The following is a 17336-nucleotide window of genomic DNA, read 5'->3' as shown; positions in this document are numbered from 1 at the left end:
TTTGCTGCAGTAGTTCCGCTATCTCCTCCTTTAGTTCCTTCAGAACCCTTGGATGGATTCCATCCGGACCCGGGGATTTGTCAGTTTTTAATTTTTCTAGCTGCCTACGTATGTCTTCAAGGCTCACTTCCATTTCATCGAAGATTTGCTCAGCTTCCGGTATGTTGGGTGTGTCTTTGTCTTCATTTGTAAATACAGACAAAAAGAACACGTTAAGTCTTTCTGCTACTTCTTTCTCCTCCTTCACCACTCCCTTCCTGTCTCCGTCGTCCAGCAGTCCCACCTCCTCCCTAGCCGGCTGCTTCCCTTTAACATATTTAAAGAACGGTTTGAAATTTCATGCTTCCCTGGCTAGCCTCTCTTCATACTCTCTGGCTTTTCGAACCACACAGTGACATTCTTTTTGATACTTCCTGTGCTCTTTCCATTTCCCCTCAGTTTTGTCCTTTTTCCATTTCCTGAATGAATTTTTCTTATTTCCTATCGCTTTTTTCACTATTTTAGTTATCCACGCCGGGTCTTTTGTTCGACTCTTTTTGCACCCCTTTCTGAATCTGGGGATATTCAGATTTTGTGCCTTGCTCACCGTGTCCTTGAAAAAAGACCAGGCATGTTCTACTGCTTGCCATTTCTTGGAAGTGTTCCTAAGTTTCTTCCTTATCATTTCCCTCATTGCTTCGTAGTTTCCTTTCCTGAAGTTGAAAGTTGTCGCTATGGTTCTCTTTCCTTTCGGTATTCCTACTTCAACCTTGAACTTGATCATATTAGGATTGCTGTTTCCCAACTGTCCCACTACTTCCACTTCCTTTGCAGGTCCCCTTAACCCATTTAGGATTAGATCCAGAGTGGCATTTCATAGAAACATAGAAACATAGAAAATGACGGCAGAAAAGGGCCATAGCCCATCAAGTCTACCCACTCTAATGACCTACCCCCTCGACTTTACCCCCCTAGAGATCCCACATGTGTATCCCATTTACTTTTAAAATCTGGCACGCTGCTGACCACAATCACCTCCAGTGGAAGTTCGTTCCAATGATCAACCACCCTTTCGGTGAAGAAATACTTCCTGGTGTCGCCATGAAATTTCCCTCCTCTGATTTTTAGCGGATGCCCTATTGTGGCCGACGGTCCTTAAAGAAAGAAGATATCATCTTCCACCTCGATACGGCCTGTGACATATTTAAATGTCTCAATCATATCTCCTCTCTCTCTATGTTCCTCGAGTGAGTACAGCTGCAATTTATTCAGCCTTTCCTCATATGGGAGATCCCTAAGCCCCGAGACCATCCTGGTGGCCATTCTTTGAACCGACTCGACTCTCAGAACATCTTTTTGGTAATGTGGCCTCCAGAATTGTACACAATATTCCAGGTGAGGTCTCACCATTGATCTATACAACAGCATGATGACTTCGAGCTTCTGGCTGACAAAGCTTCTGCGGATACAACCATCATTTGTCTAGTCTTGGATGAAGCCTTCTCCACCTGATTGGCAGTTTTCTTGTCTTCACTGATTATCACTCCTAAATCCTGTTCTGCTACAGTCTTGGCTAAGGTCTCACCATTTAGTGTGTAAGTTCTGCACGGATTTCTGCTGCCAAGGTGCATGAATTTACATTTTTTTGCATTGAAGCCAAGCTGCCAAGTTAAGGACCAATGTTCCAATAGAAGTAGGTCTTGCTTCATACTGTCGGGCAATGTGCTTTTACCTACTATGTTGCAGAGTTTGGTGTCATCGGCGAACAATGTTATTTTACCTTTAAGCCCCTGAGTCAGGTCACTTACAAATATGTTGAATAGGATCGGACCTAATACCGAGCCCTGTGTCACTCCACTGGTCACCTCCGACGTTTGGAGAGGGTACCGTTTACCACTACCCTCTGAAGTCTACCGCTTAGCCAATCATTGACCCATGCAGTTAAAGTTTCTCCCAGTCCCATTGATTTCATCTTGCTCAATAACCTGCGGTGTGGGACACTATCAAAAGCTTTACTGAAGTCCAAGTACACGACGTCTAGGGACTCCCCCACATCCAGCTTCCTTGTTACCCAGTCAAAGAAGCTAATTAGATTGGATTGGCAGGACCTACCCTTGGTTAATCCATGTTGGTGGGGATCACGTAGATTCTCCTCGTCCAGGACCGTATCTAGTTTACGTTTAATTAGTGTGTCCATTAGTTTACTCACTATGGATGCGAGACTGTAATTTGCAGCCTCTCGGTTCTCTAACAAGCTGCTCCATGAAGCAATATTGTGTAGCCTCCAGGAATTCTGTCTCCCTATCACATTTTGAGCTTCCAAGACTCCAGTCTATCCCGGGATAGTTGAAGTCTCCCATAATAACCGTGTTACCGCTTTTGCATTCTCGCTTCATCTCAGCTTCCATTTCTTCATCGATATCTCTGGTTTGCCCGGGTGGACGATAGTATAGGCCCATCTTTATTTCAGGCCCTTTCCTTCCCGGTATTTTAACCCATAACGATTCCAGCTTGTTGGTCGTCTCTGTTGTGTCCATTCTTGTCGATTGTATGCTGTCTTTTATGTATAGGGCTATTCCACCTCCTTTCTATCCTGACCTGTCCTGGTGAAAGAGCTTGTACCCCGACAGTGCTGTATCCCATTTGTTATCTTCATTCCACCATGCTTCAGAGACTCCAATGATGTCTATGTCCTCTGCATTGGCTATGGCTTCTAATTCCCCCATTTTGTTCTTAGGCTCCTTGCATTCTTGCCTTCATTTCCTTTTCCTGTGCTTTGGTCTTTAGCTTCTTCTCTTGTGCTACAATCCTTCTAACCTCCTCTTTTAGATTAGTCAACTCCTGTAATTTGCCCATTGTTTCTTACCACCCTTTTTTCCCCTTAGTATCTTCACAGGATACCTTCTTCTGAATCATTGACGCTTGGTCGACTGTCGGCTTTCCCCTTCTTCTTAGTTTAAAGCCTGTTCTATTCCTCTCCTGACGTTGTTTTCTAGAAGTCTAGTTCCCTCCGTGCTCAAGTGCAGTCCATCTCTCCTGTAGAGCTTGCTCTTGCCCCCAGAACATTGTCCAGTTCCTCACAAAGTGGAACCCTTCTTCCTCACACCATCTCCTCATCCACGCATTTATTGATTGTAGTTCCTCCTGCCTTTACACATCTGCCCTCGGTACTCGTAGGATCTCTGAGAATGCTAAATTCTGAGTCCTCATCTTCAGCTTCCTTCCCAGAATCTTGAACTCTTCTATCAGCGTGCTTCTTCTGTAGTCTCTCCTGCTGACATCATTCATCCCGATGTGGATCATTACTGTGGTCTCATCCGTCTCCGCTCCTTCCAGGATCTTTCCAATTTTGTCCACGAAGTCCTTGGTTCTTACTCCTGGGAGGCAGATAACTAGTTGATCCTCTCTCCCTCCTGCTATGTGGCTGTCCACATGCCTCAGGATCGAGTCTCCCACTTCTCACTATTGTCTGGAGTCCTTCTCCAGTTGAGATGGGCACTTTGGCCAATCTGTATCACAAAATTTATTTTCCTAAGGCCAACACTCCCACCATCCCATTCTTGTTAGCTTAGAGAACATAAGAATTGCAGCTGCTGGGTCAGACCAGTGGTCCATCATGCCCAGCAGTCCGCTCACGCAGCGGCCCTCTGGTCAAAGACCAGCACCCTAACTGAGACTAGCCCTACCAGCGTACGTCCTTGTTCAGCAAGAACTTGTCTAACTTTGTCTTGAACCTCTGGAGGGTGTTTTCCCCTATGACAGACTCCAGAAGAGCATTCCAGTTTTCTACTACTCTCCGGGTGAAGAAGAACTTCCTTACATTTGTACAGAATCTATCCCCTTTCAACTTTAGAGAGTGCCCTCTCGTTCTCCCTACCTTGGAGAGGGTCCTTATCTACTAAGTCTATCCCCTTCAGTACCTTGAATGTTTCGATCATGTCCCCTCTCAATCTCCTCTGTTCGAGGGAGAAGAGGCCCAGTTTCTCTAATCTTTTGCTGTACGACAGCTCCTCCAACCCCTTAACCATTTTAGTCGCTCTTCTCTGGACCCTTTTGAGTAGTACCGTGTCCTTCTTCATATATGGCGACCAGTGCTGTACGTAGATTTCCAGGTGAGGGCGCACCATGGCCCAGTACAGTGGTATGATAACCTTCTCCGATCTGTTCATGATCCCCTTCTTTATCATTCCTAGCATTCTATTCGCCCTTTTCGCCGCCGCACATTGCGCGGACAGCTTCATCGACTTGTCGATCAGAACTCCCAAGTCCCTTTCCTCGGAGGTCTCTCCAAGTACCGCCCCAGACATCCTGTATTCGTGCATGAGATTTTTATTACCGACATGCATCACTTTACACTTGTCCATGTTGAACCTCATCTGCCATGTTGATGCCCATTCCTCGAGCCTGATTATGTCACGTTGCAGATCTTCGCAATCCCCCTGCGTCTTCACTACTCTGAATAACTTCATATTGTCCGCAAATTTTATCACCTTGCTCGTCGTACCTATGTCCAGATCATTTATAAAGATGTTGAAGAGCACGGGACCAAGCACCAAACCCTGTGGCACCCCACTAATGACGCTCTTCCAGTCCAAGTATTGTCCATTTACCCCCACTTTCTGTTTCCTATGCTCCAGCCAGTTTTTAATCCACATGAGTATTTCACCCTCGATTCCATGGCTTGCAATTTTCCAAAGTAGTCGTTCATGTGGAACCTTGCCGAACATCTTCTGAAAGTCAAGATATACAATGTTGACTGGGTCGCCCTTGTCTATCTGCCTGTTTACTCCCTCGAAGAAGTTCAGCAGGTTTTTTAAACAAGATCTCCCTTTGTTGAAACCGTGCTGCCTGGTCCTCATCAGACCGTGTCCATCAAGGTGATCAATGATGTGGTCCATTATCAGCGCCTCTACCATCTTTCCCGGTACCAAGATCAGACTCACTGGTTTGTAGTTTCCCGAGTCTCCCCTTGAACCTTTTTTAAAGATCAGTAAAACATTCCCCTCCTTCCAGTCCTCTGGAAGCTTTCCCGTTTTAATCAACAGATTGGCTATTAGTTGAAGCAATTCAGCTATGATCCCTTTCAGTTCCTTGATGACCCTCAGATGGATGCCATGTGGTCCCGGGGATTTATCGCTCTTAAGCCTGTCAATCTGCCTGCATACCTCTTCTAGACTGAACGTTAACCCTGTCAGTTTCCCGTTTTCACTTCCAGCATATAGCCTGATGGGTTCTAGTATGCTGTGTATATCCTCTCCGGTAAATACAGATGCAAAAAACATGTTCAATCTGTCAGCGATTGCTTTGTCCTCCTTTAGCGCTCCCTTTATTCCTAGGTCATCCAACGGTCCCACCACTTCCTTCGCGGGTTGTTTCCCTTTAATATATCAAAAGAAGGGAAACCCATATGTGAGAATATGCAGCCTTCTTCTCCTGAGATAAAGCATAGTTACTTACCATAACAGCAGAGAGATATTCTCACAACTCACCCACCTCCCCAAGTTGGCTTCTTAGCTGGCTTATCTTAACTGAGGGATCGCGCACCTACATCGGGCGGGAAGGCAGTATGGGCTATCGCAAACTTTCTATAGACTTAAAGTGAAAATGCACTTTTGAAGTGGCCCATACCGGGGCTCTGTTGGTGACATCATCCATACGTGAGAATATCTGCCTGCTGTCCCTGGATAACACCTGTTACGGTAAGTAACTGTGCTATCTCTCCTGCCGCGATCGTTGCTGGGGGGTCATGGTGAGTGTTGGGGAGGAGGGACTGGGCATCCCTCCTGCCACAATCGTTGCGAGGGTTGTTGGGGAATGGTTCCGCGATTCTCTAACTGGCACTAATGACAGACGCGGGTTAGAGAATCATGGTTTTAAGTGAAAAAGTGGTCCTTCCCATGTCTAAAAGATCTTGTTTTGGGCGTTTGGGACTTGGGTGATTTTTTTTTTTAAGAATAGGGCTTAAATGCGTAGTGGCGGTCTGGGCGATTAAACTCCTGAACGTACAGGTAGGCCATTCACAAAAAAAACCACATTTTGGATGTTTTTTTCGAGAATGGACATTTCCCTGCTGTCTACTTTGGACACCTAGGGCCTTAGGCCAAAAGGGGATTTAAATGTTTTTTATGATTATGCCCCTCCACATATTCATATGACTACTGTAGCTTTTGCTGGAAATAATTGCTTACAAGCAGAAGACTGGGAACCAGTTGCAAAGAGACTGGAAGAAGTCTTGGAGGAAGCTCTCTGACTGCAGGCAGGAGGGCCTTATAAGCAAGAGTTAATAAAGTCAAGTGAAGAGAGAGGTGGACACTGGATTGACAGAAGAGGAGATAATCTTACTGATGGAAATCATGGAAGAGAACTAGGTTTGACTGAATCAAAGAAATAACTGAATAGGCTGATGCTGGATCCTTACTATTGATATGAGCCCATAGATCATCCTGGGTTGTTTTTTTTTTTTGTAAGACTGGAAGAGCTATTAGCCATTCAGGATCTAGACAGAAGAAGCTCTGTGAAGAGAGTGTAATAAAATTTTCAAGATGATACCAGAAAATGATCTACTGGGGAAGATTATGGAAAAACTAGATCCTCATTAATATGAATGATTTTTAGCAATTGTGCTTGAGGCTCTCTAGTATATTTGTCTTTGGTTCCTGAGACATTGAGGACTATTTACTGTAAGGAAGCAGAGGGAGTATTCTGACTCTTTTTTTTTTTATATTTAAATTTTTATTAATTGTCAATGAAAAACATACAGCAACACAACTACTGACATTGAACTACACGAAAACACAAACATTCTACAGCATTTGTCAGAAAAAACAATCTAAATAATAACATGCAGATAATCCACTGCCCAAAACCCCCTCCCCCCCAGACAGCAGAGTCAAGTCCCATAGGTCCCAGCGACCACCTTCCCCCTCCCCCATCACCCCCTACCTGGGTCAGGGAGCCCAACCGAATAACAACTTATAACAATGAGATATCAGCCAATATATCCCCCAGTTTTTTCCAAGTAATATCCTGAGACCCACTAGGAGCACGTCGCCGAGTCACGGCCCTCTCCATCTTACCCAGGGACAACAGACGAGTGAGCCATTCATCATAAGTGGGAGCGAAATTACTTTTCCAATGGTTTGCTATCAAACATTTTGCAGCCGCAAACCCCATGCGAAGAAGTTTAGTTTGCCAATTATGTTCCCTATGGTTATCAATGCCCAACAAACATCCCTGAGGTGTAACTCCCACTGGTCCTCCCGTGAAGGCGGTCAAGGCTTGAACCACTCTCTTCCAAAAGAGGCGAAGTGCTGGACAATCTCACCAGATATGCAAGAAGGACCCCATCCCATACCACACCTCCAACATTGATCAGACACTTGAGGAAATATTCTATGCAATCGTTCTGGGGTGTAATACCAGCGTGTAAGTACCTTATAAGCATTCTCCTGAACCAATGCACAGGAGGATGCCTGATATACCTCCCCACACATATTCTCCCAGTCCTTAGTGGTAAACCGCATTCCCAGATCACTTTCCCATTGTGTTTTAAAAGGAAAAGAGATATTAGATTGATTCTCTCCAACATTGATACAATACTGAAAGCGGTCAAGGAACCCTTCGTAATAATAACCACATGTTCTCTAAATACTCATGCCCTACTGGTGAACTAGATCCCCATCCTTGAGCTTGCATAAAATGTCGGACCTGGTAATAGGCCAAATAGTCCACCTCTGGCAACTCATATTTCCTCTGGAGCATTTCAAACGATAATATCCCTGTTGGCCCTAGTAAATCCCGGAATGTGACCAACCCTATCCGAGCCCAACGACGGAAAACAGGATTATCCTGTCCCGCTGGAAAAAGTGGCTCCACTTGTATTCCCGCCATGGTAGAAACCACCGCCCCATTCCCCAATTTAGCCCTAACTCTAAGCCACAATTGCCCCAGATGCTGAAGAAAAGGATTAGCAATACCCTGAATCCTAGTTCTTTGTGCACCAGAAGCCCAAAGCCATTGTTTTAACAGCCCCAGACCCCCACTCTCCTGCTCCAGCTGTACCGCACTTTTAAATTCTCCTATGTCCCAGTCCAATATCAGTCTAATCTGGGCAGACTGATAGTACCACCATAGATTCGGCACACCTCTACCTCCCACCTCTCTAGCTGCCCACATTTGTTTTTGAGACAATCGGGGCGGCCTGTGCTGCCATATAAACCTCAATTCCACACTCAATCTCGCTAATTTGAAAGGGGGCACAGGTACTGGCAAGGTTTGAAACAAGAAAAGCAACTGAGGAAATATATTCATCTTGACTATAGAGAGCCTATCCCACCAAGAAACCCATAATCCATGCCATCTCTGTAAATCACGGCTAATATTCCGATATAATAGAGGATAGTTCTTAGCATAAATCTGAGATAAATCTCTAGGAATATAAATACCCAAGTATTTAATCCCCTGCGATGCCCAATGAAAAGGAAAACTCCTCTCAAGCCCCATCACCTCCGAGTCACTCAATGTCAAGTTCATAAGTTCTGTTTTATCTAGATTGATTTGAAAACCGGACACCCTCCCATATTCCTCAAAAATCTGTAAAAGCCTCGAAATAGTATTCACAGGCTCCCCTACATACAATAAGATATCATCTGTGAATAACGCTATACAATGTTCAATCCCATTCCCTGAAATCCCTAACAATTCAGGATGTGTACGAATACAAATTGCTAAAGGCTCAACCGAAACTGCAAACAATAATTTATTCCTGAAATTGTCCAGTCTCTTAATTTGTAATCCACTTAGAACCGCAAGGCACAAGCGGAATAGAAATCTGTAATGTAATGTAATGTAATGGGGAAAGGGGACATCCCTGTCGCATCCCTCAATAGATAAGAAAAAAAATCGGTATAAGATTGATTGACTCGAAGACATGTTCGTGGCAATTCATATAGGGCCTGCACCCACCTACTAAATGAACCCCCCAGACCCATGCGCTCCATAACATCTCAAAGAAAACCCCATAAAACCCAGTCGAAAGCTTTCTCAGCATCAACCGCCATCAAAACAGCCTTATCAGGGCGCTTCTGTGCCTCCCACAGTAAGTGTAAGGTACGTCTAATATTATCACTCACTTGCCTTCTCTGAATAAATCCAGACTGGTCCAGATGGACCAAAGAAGGAAGCGCTCTTCCCAGCCGAAGTGCCAAAACTTTAGCCAAGATCTTAGCATCCAGATTCAATAGAGAAATTGGTCGATAAGACCCACAATTCAAAGAATCTCTCCCCGGTTTCAAATGAATCGCCAGTCCAGCCTCTCCCATGGAAACCAGCAATGTACGCCATTAGCCACCCTTACCAACAAAGGCCCCAATTGATCAGAAAATTGTTTGTAATACCGACTAGTATATCCATCCAAACCTGGGGATTTTCCATTTTTCAACAACTTAATCACTCCTAGTACCTCAGAGAGCTTAATTGGTTCTTGTAAATACGCGTTATCACTATCAGACAATACCGGAATAGGTAATTTATCTAAAAACCGGGTTTGTTCCACCAAATCAACCAGAGCTGGGGCACCATATAACTTGGTATAAAAACTCAAAAAAGCCTGTCGAATAGTCAAATCTGTTACCTGCACCCCACCTTTGTCATTGCGCACCCTAGCAATAGTAGCCCGTGCCTGCTTAATCCTAATATAGCTAGCCAAATAAGAACCAGCTTTATTGCTATGTTCATAAACCTGTAAATTAAAACGAGCTCTGATCCGATCTGTCTCCTCCACTTGAAGTTGATATAGCTTATCTCTCACTCTCTGTAATCTATCTGACCAAAAGCCTGGGGTCCGGGCTGGATTTATGAGTCATCTCCAGTTTCAACAATTCTTCACACAACTAAAGATGGCATTGGGTTCTCTGGCACTTATATCTAGCCCCCCACTTAATGAGTTCCCCCCGCACTACTATTTTCAAAGCATCCCATAAGGTGGCATCTGAGACTTCCCCATTATCATTCCAAACCAAATATTCCTGTATAGTTTTTTCCACCACTTCCACCACCGGAGGAGCATTCAAAAGCGATTTGTTAAGCCTCCAATATCTTCTCCCCCCCCGGTCAAGCAGTCCCTGACAAGCTACCCATACTGGAGCATGATCTGATATATGCATTGCCTCAATTTCCGCTCTTTTCATCCCACCCCCCTGATTCCGATGTACCCAGATCCCATCCAATCTAGTATAAGTTTGTTGAGAATGAGAGTAAAATGTATAGTTCCTCTGAGAACCATGGAGCAACTGCCAGCTATATATCAATCCCAATGTAGACATTAGATCTCTCAAGGCCTTGCTATGACTCTGGATAGCCTTCCTCCCCCCTCCAGAATGATCCAGAGAAGGATCAGGGAGAACATTAAAATCACCCCCCCCACCCCCAGATAGACTGCACCCTGTACAAAAGGACATAAGTCCTCCTTAAGGCCCTGATAGAAGATCCTTTGAGCTGTATTGGGTCTATAAATATTAAGAATGGAGATAGGTCGACCCTGTAGAGTACCATGAATAGCGAGACATCTACCCATTGTATCTCGGTACTCCTGCTCAATTTCCAAATCCAACCCTTTGTGAACTAATATCGCCAACTCTCCGGCCCGTTTTGTGGTACCTGCACTCTGATGCGTCCGTATTAAATCAAACCGTGGTTTTTGAAGCAAACCCACATCCCTGGGTCCCAAATGGGTCTCTTGTAGGAGACAAATATCCCATTGCATATGCTGTAATTCTCGAAAAACTATGCTCCTCTTGCCAGGACTATTGAGCCCATTAACATTCCAAGATCCAATGATCACCTCTGGTGCCTCAACCTTCGTTCCCCCCAACCCATTTCTCCGCTGCCTACTCAAGAGATCCCTGTCCTCCTCCCCCCACCCCCTCTAAGAAGCTGAACCCGAAAATTTTGAATCAGCCAGAGTAGGAAAATGAAGCCAAGTCGAAGAGGCTCAACCAAATCAAATTTGCCTTCCCCTCTCACATTCCATCCATACCATCCTCCCATCTCACAACTTCCCCAAGCCTCACACTCACAGCTCAACACATACTTCTAAATGCAAACACACCTCAAAACAATTCTAATAACCAGAAAAGGGGACAACCAACGCCCTTTAAGACAACTCTCAAGTCAACATCTGGGGGAAAAAGAAAAAGAAATATAAAAATAATACTAAATAAATAATAGATAAATAAACTGTTATATAATTTTCTAAGAGTCTAGGTTATGATAAATCACTTCATACCTACTCCCCCAACAACAAACTCACACTTTGCCAATTAACTCATTAACAACCCCTCAAAACCCACATACCTCACCCCCTCTGCCACACACTCCCCAGCCCACTAAACTCAAGCACACAACACCACACCAACTCCCAACAGACCTAACAATCCAGAATCCCACAGATCCATACTGAATTACCCCTGATGAACTCAGTCATGAGTTCCCAAGCAAAAGGTCCAAAGACCCAATATTAAACCAATGTCAACAGTCACTGGTCAGCCTGTCACAGCACTTGCAGATGGTAGGCAGGTCTTCTCACAGGGATCTTGGGACCCCAAATCGATTACTTCTGTGCCCCGAATCGGTGATCTGCGCAGTTTCTGATCCATCCCCGATCCACAGCCAAGGTCCTTTATCACCTTCCAAGCTTCCTCCACTTTATTTACTCTTCGGGTCTTTCCATTTATCGTGAGCAACAGACCAAAGGGGAACAGCCATCTGTATCGGTGCCTTGCTGAACGGAGCACCTGGGTAACCTCCCTAAATGCTCTACTTTTCTGAAGGGTCAAGAATGCCAGGTCTTGATACACTCCGATAGATAATCCCTGCCAGGTAAAAGAGGGAGTCCGTCTCGCCACTTGTAAGATCCTTTCCTTCAGTAGGTAATCACCAAAGCACGCAACGATATCCCGGTTACCCACTGCTCACGCTGGCTCCAAGCTGCGATGTGCTCTATGTAGAATAATATTTGAAGCTTCCACCGGATCTTCTTCCCCCAACAATTGACTACAGAATTGCTGCACAACCTGCCTGGAGTCTTTATAGCGCTCGGTTTCAGGGACCCCTTTAAATCTTAGATTGGAGTGACGGGACCGATTTTCAAGGTCCTCAATCTGGTTCCGCAAGTCCTCCATTTGGGAATGTGCAGCCTCTGCCAGTGTTTTAGTTTCAATCACTGCGGCCTCCACATGACCCATCCTCTCTTCAGAGGCCGCCACACGTATTCCCAACTCCCCCACTTCAGCATGGAGTTCCAACATCGCTGCCTTTACATCGGCCCACACTCCCAGCATTTCCTCTTTAAGTTCGAGGAACATCCAATCCACTGTTTCCGAGCCCAGGTGCTCCACGGTCTGTTGGAAACCAGCAGGGGAACCCTCCGCAGCCTTTTCAGACTGCTGCGCCATTTTGACCGATCGTGTCGGCAATCCACTTTGTTGAGAGTGAGTTTTTACACTCACTGTCCCAGGAAACTGAAACTTCTTGAGATTCTTCCTGCTCGTCATGCACTCCCTCAGCTCTGAGCTCGTGCAGAGGATCCAACTCTCCCCGAGATAGTTCTGCCGATACAATTTTATAACGAGCCCCTACAGAGCTCAGAGCTCAAGCAGCTATCTTTCAAGCTGACATCACTTCCTCCCTCAACTATTCCAACTCTTGACAACCCCACTAGTTTGGTTCCAACCTGTAAAAGAGAATGGTCCATTTTTCCTATTCAGGATTTTTCTGGTTGCCAACTGCAAAGATGCCACAGATCTCAAGACTAGATTTGAAGAATCAGTCTGAGTTTATACCGTGAACTGAGGTCCAGAGAAGCAAGCATGGAACTGATTCCAAAAATGGTGAATCTATGGATCTCCAATATAACAACTGGGTAAAATTCAAACAAAAGAAGTTCCCAAAGGGCTATGAACAAACAAAAACAAAAAAGGAAACAAAAAACAAAATGAAAATGCCTTTAAACCTCGAAAGTACTCAGAACCAATGTAAGGTAAGAAAGTGACCAAACTGGGGCAATAACCCCTATAAGGGCTTTCAAAGAGTCTATCATTGCACCATCCACAAACGATAGAAAGGTATTTAAATTTTGATAAATATCTTTTTTACTTTTTTTCTTCAAGTATCCATTTAAAGTGTCCAATACTTAAGTGAAAGCTATTATCATCAGAATGGGTAAAACTTAACTGTGAGTATTTAGGAAGCAAACTTGCTACAGTAGGTACAGGTAGGTCCTAACGTGTTTCGCCAACATGCTTCTTCAGAGAACCCCCATGCTGGATGAAACATCAAGTTCAACAACTTCCTAGCGAAAAAAGATAGAGACAAACCATTGTAAATATTCAAACCCAACTCACTCTCACAAACTCACGACACTGCTGGCTGGATACCTCAATCTTCACTTCTAAACCGTTTGTATTTCCTATTCACATCAGAAGCAGCTGATCCTCCGGTTTAAATACTATGCCTGGGTGTCAATCATCAGTGTAGAAACGCCCACCACTCACCTCCTGATTTAATCCAGTAGGGGTCACTGTCTGCCAGTGAAATATCCATGACTGCTCTCTCTTCCATAGCCAAGCCTGCTTGTTCCCACCTCTCTTTAGACTTGGAACTGCCAAAATCATAAATTTAAGATCTTCCAACCTGTGAGATTTAGTCTGCCAGTGTTGAACCAGTGGAGTCCCAATGTCTCCCCTGCGAATCTTACTGAGATGTTCTGTAATCCTTACTCGAACGCTCCTGATTGTGTGTCCAATATATAATAAATTACATGGACAAGAGATCATATACACGACCCCTTGAGTCTCACAATCTGTATGCTGTTTCAAAATATGTGTCTTTGACAGATGAGGGTGAGAAACTTGCTGCGTCTTCATGGCATGAGAACATACACTTGAAGTGGCCACTGGGAGACACTGAAGGGCTAGGGACCACACTCAAAAATTGAGAGGAGGTTATCCAATCTCTCAGGTTCTTCCCCCTGGAGTAAGCAAACATAGGAAATTGATCAAACCCTTTATGTGTCTACAAAAAACAGCATAGCCATAGCAGGCTTGGCTATGAAAGAGAGAGCAGTCATGGATATTTCACTGGCAAACAGTGACCCCTACTGGATTAAATTGGGAGGTGGAGTGGTGGGTGTTTGTACACTGAATATTTACAAGTCTGCTTCCTACATACTCACAGTTAAGTTTTACCCATTCTGATGATAATAGCTTTCACTTAAGTATTGGACACTTTAAATGAACACTTGAAGAAAAAAAGTAAAAAAGATATTTATCAAAATTTAAATACCTTTCTACCGTTTGTGGATGGTGCAATGATAGACTCTTTGAAAGCCCTTACAGGGGTTATTGCCCCGGTTTGGTCACTTTCTTACCATACATTGGTTCTGAGCACCTTTGAGGTTTAAAGGCATTTTCATTTTGGTTTTTGTTTTATTTTTTTGTTTTTGTTTGAATCTATAGACCTGACAGTGAGGGGAAAAAGTGAGCGACAGTGGCAAAAGTTGACGTAAATTGCCTAATATCCTTGCATTGGTCCTGATTTGGTCACTCACTATTTTCAGCGATTTCAGATACAGTCCATAACACTAACAGATCAACACAACAAAATCCAAATAGCACCAAAAGGTTCCACAAAGGAAATGAAGCAGCAAAACAACAAAATGATTGTGGAACAGATCGGATGTACCAGTTCATAGTTTAATAAGCGTGTAATAACTTAAAAACAATAATCTTAAAATTAACCCACAAAGGGTGTATACAAACTCAAGTGACCCATAGAATAGAAAACAAATAATGTATACAATAAAAATGGCCCAACACGGGTAGTGTTTCAGCAAAATAAAAATGCCTTCCTCAGGGGTCTTATAGGGTCCTCGGCTGTATACAATATTTGGTTTCTATCCTGTGGGTCACTTGTAATTGTATACACCCTTTGTGGATTGTTTTTAAGATTGTTTTAAGTTATTTGCATGCTTATCAAATGTACCAGTTTGTAATTTTGTGCCACAATCTTTTTGTTGTTTTACTAACAGATCAACCACAAGTTAAAAGAATCCTAACACTGTTGCAAGTTTAACAACCAAGATCTCCCCTTAAACACTCCCCTCTCCGCACATACATACATGATATTTTTAATAATTTACCTGTCAAAAAAAACATTTTCCTCTTTGCTTGTGACTGTTCTCGGATTTGCCGGATCCTGGTAGACCAGGTGGCTGCAAGCAAGTTCTTTGGGTTTTATGCAGTACCACTTTTCACCAGTACCAGGATCTGTGAACTCACACACTGACCCATTCAACTTATACATGTTACATTCTGTGATCTCTTGCTTCCCCTTGTTCTGGAAAAATCCCAAAAAGTAGACTTTGTCTGGCCTGGTTTCCCTGAGTCTCTTGAGGATCTGGACAGCCTCACTGGAATGTATGAGCCGAATAGAGACCTCCACATCCCCAGACCACAGCAGCAGGAAGGTGATAGTGTATGTCCCGTTCTGGTGGTCCTTCACAGACCCTGTCACACCAGCTTTCAATTTGGGAGAATGAAGTTTGGCCTGGAAGAAATCTCCTCCATAACTCTTTGGTCTATTCAGGTGATCTCTCGCAATTAACAGCAGCTCCAGGGTCTCTCCAACTGAATAGTTGACCCTGGGATTCAGGATCTGATATTCACACATCTGAGGACTTGTGGATGAGCTAAAACTTGGTGTCCCTCGGGGTTCTGGCCATGCTATCAGCTTCTTCAGCATCTTCACTTCCTCAGAGTCCTGCCAAACAGTTGTTGTGGATGGGAGCTGAGTGGTGGAAAAGATACTTTCTACGATACTTTTTCTACAAGGACTAAAAATATTCCCACTTTTTTGAAAAATGATCTAGAAGGAACACAATGAAAATACAGGTTAAGGTTGGAAGGGAAAAGCCCCACATGCTCTTATTCTAGCCCATGCATTTTGAGGGCAATTCTTTAGAAATTGCTTGTACTTTAGTGTCAAATATGGTATAGCTCATAGAATAAACAAACAGAACTGCAGACATGTACAACAAAGTAGGCAAAATTTATTGTGACAAACAAAAAAATATATTTAAAACCTTTTTAAGAAACAAGGGACCCAACACGGTCCGTGTTTCGGACAACCATCATCAGGGGTCCTATTTAAGTACAAAATGTAACACAAGATACAAATATTAAAATCATATAAGAAACAATAATAAAAATATAAAAATATAATAAAACAATAATGGTGGAATAAAAAGACGAGATGATCTTATGTGACCTTAAAATTAAATTGTTATGATCTAATAATATCTGAGCTCCCTCCAACTCTTCCGTAAACATCTGAAAACCTGGTTATTCTCAAAAATGTAACTCCTCCTCCCTCTCTGGTTATTCTAGTCCTCTAAATTTTCTCTTCATTTTGCCTCTTCCCTCCACTGGAGTTCCTTTCTACCCTAACTCTTGTTAACCGTGTCGAGCTTTACGAATGTAGAAATGATGCGGTATACAAACCTAAGGTTTAGATTAGATTAGATTAGATAAAAAAGGAGAATTAATATATGAACCCAAAGATATGTACAAGTTGAAATGAAATTTTATACATATTAAGTTTTATTAAGTATTGTTCACTGTTATTATTATCAATCCTCAATGTCTACTTATGATTTAGCCTTTAACAAGACCTTGTAAAATCTTACTTATCATTATTTTATCCCTTGCATACATATTGTTTAATATCTCTTAAAATTTTTATGATATATTATTTTATCTTTTGCATACATATTGTTTAATATCTCTTAAATTTTTATGACTTATATCATTTATGGCTATTTATATCGTGCATATATGTATATGGCTCATTATTATGATATTTGTTCATATAAGGATTTACCTTTCATGCAGTCATTAGTTATGTTCCCCCATCAAGATCAGGTCATATTTATTAACAGATACATACTATGTTTTCAGATCCTTTACATGAGGTTCGGTTTGGGTCACAATTTTTCTTTTTGATATTATTTATCATCTTTTGTTTTTTAACATCATAACTCATTTTATTTTTACCGACGCTGTAGGGACACGCCCACCCCTCCGTTGATTGGATCAGTTGTCCTTCAATCACAGTTTGTTTCCCCTTGGATCTTTTTCGCCATTTTGCCACTACTGCTTTACGATTTTCAAAAGGTCTCTTTACGTTTCTGAATCATTCATATTCCTTGGCATCTCTTCAGCAACTTTACTTTAGTGAGATTTCACGATTATTTACGACGTTCGGCGACACATACAGTCCGGTAAGTTTTGATTTCTTGTCAC

The 17336-nt window shown here is 43.1% G+C and overlaps 1 protein-coding gene across 1 annotated transcript in view; it reads right to left on the bottom strand.

Moving 5' to 3' along the window:
- LOC117349552 (NXPE family member 3-like) overlaps positions 1-15892 on the bottom strand; it is a 246342-nt gene extending 230450 nt beyond the window's left edge. The window contains exon 1 of the mRNA XM_033923111.1: positions 15176-15892. Within this exon, the coding sequence (XP_033779002.1) occupies positions 15176-15777 (602 nt within the window). The 5' untranslated portion in view covers positions 15778-15892. The remainder of the gene's footprint in view (positions 1-15175) is intronic.
- Positions 15893-17336: the final 1444 nt, after the last annotated feature.

This window comes from Geotrypetes seraphini, chromosome 16, assembly GCF_902459505.1.
Source record: "Geotrypetes seraphini chromosome 16, aGeoSer1.1, whole genome shotgun sequence".
Lineage (NCBI taxonomy): Eukaryota > Metazoa > Chordata > Amphibia > Gymnophiona > Dermophiidae > Geotrypetes > Geotrypetes seraphini.
The sequence above is the reverse complement of the archived record's forward strand: the minus strand, read 5'-3'. Positions and strand labels throughout refer to the sequence as shown.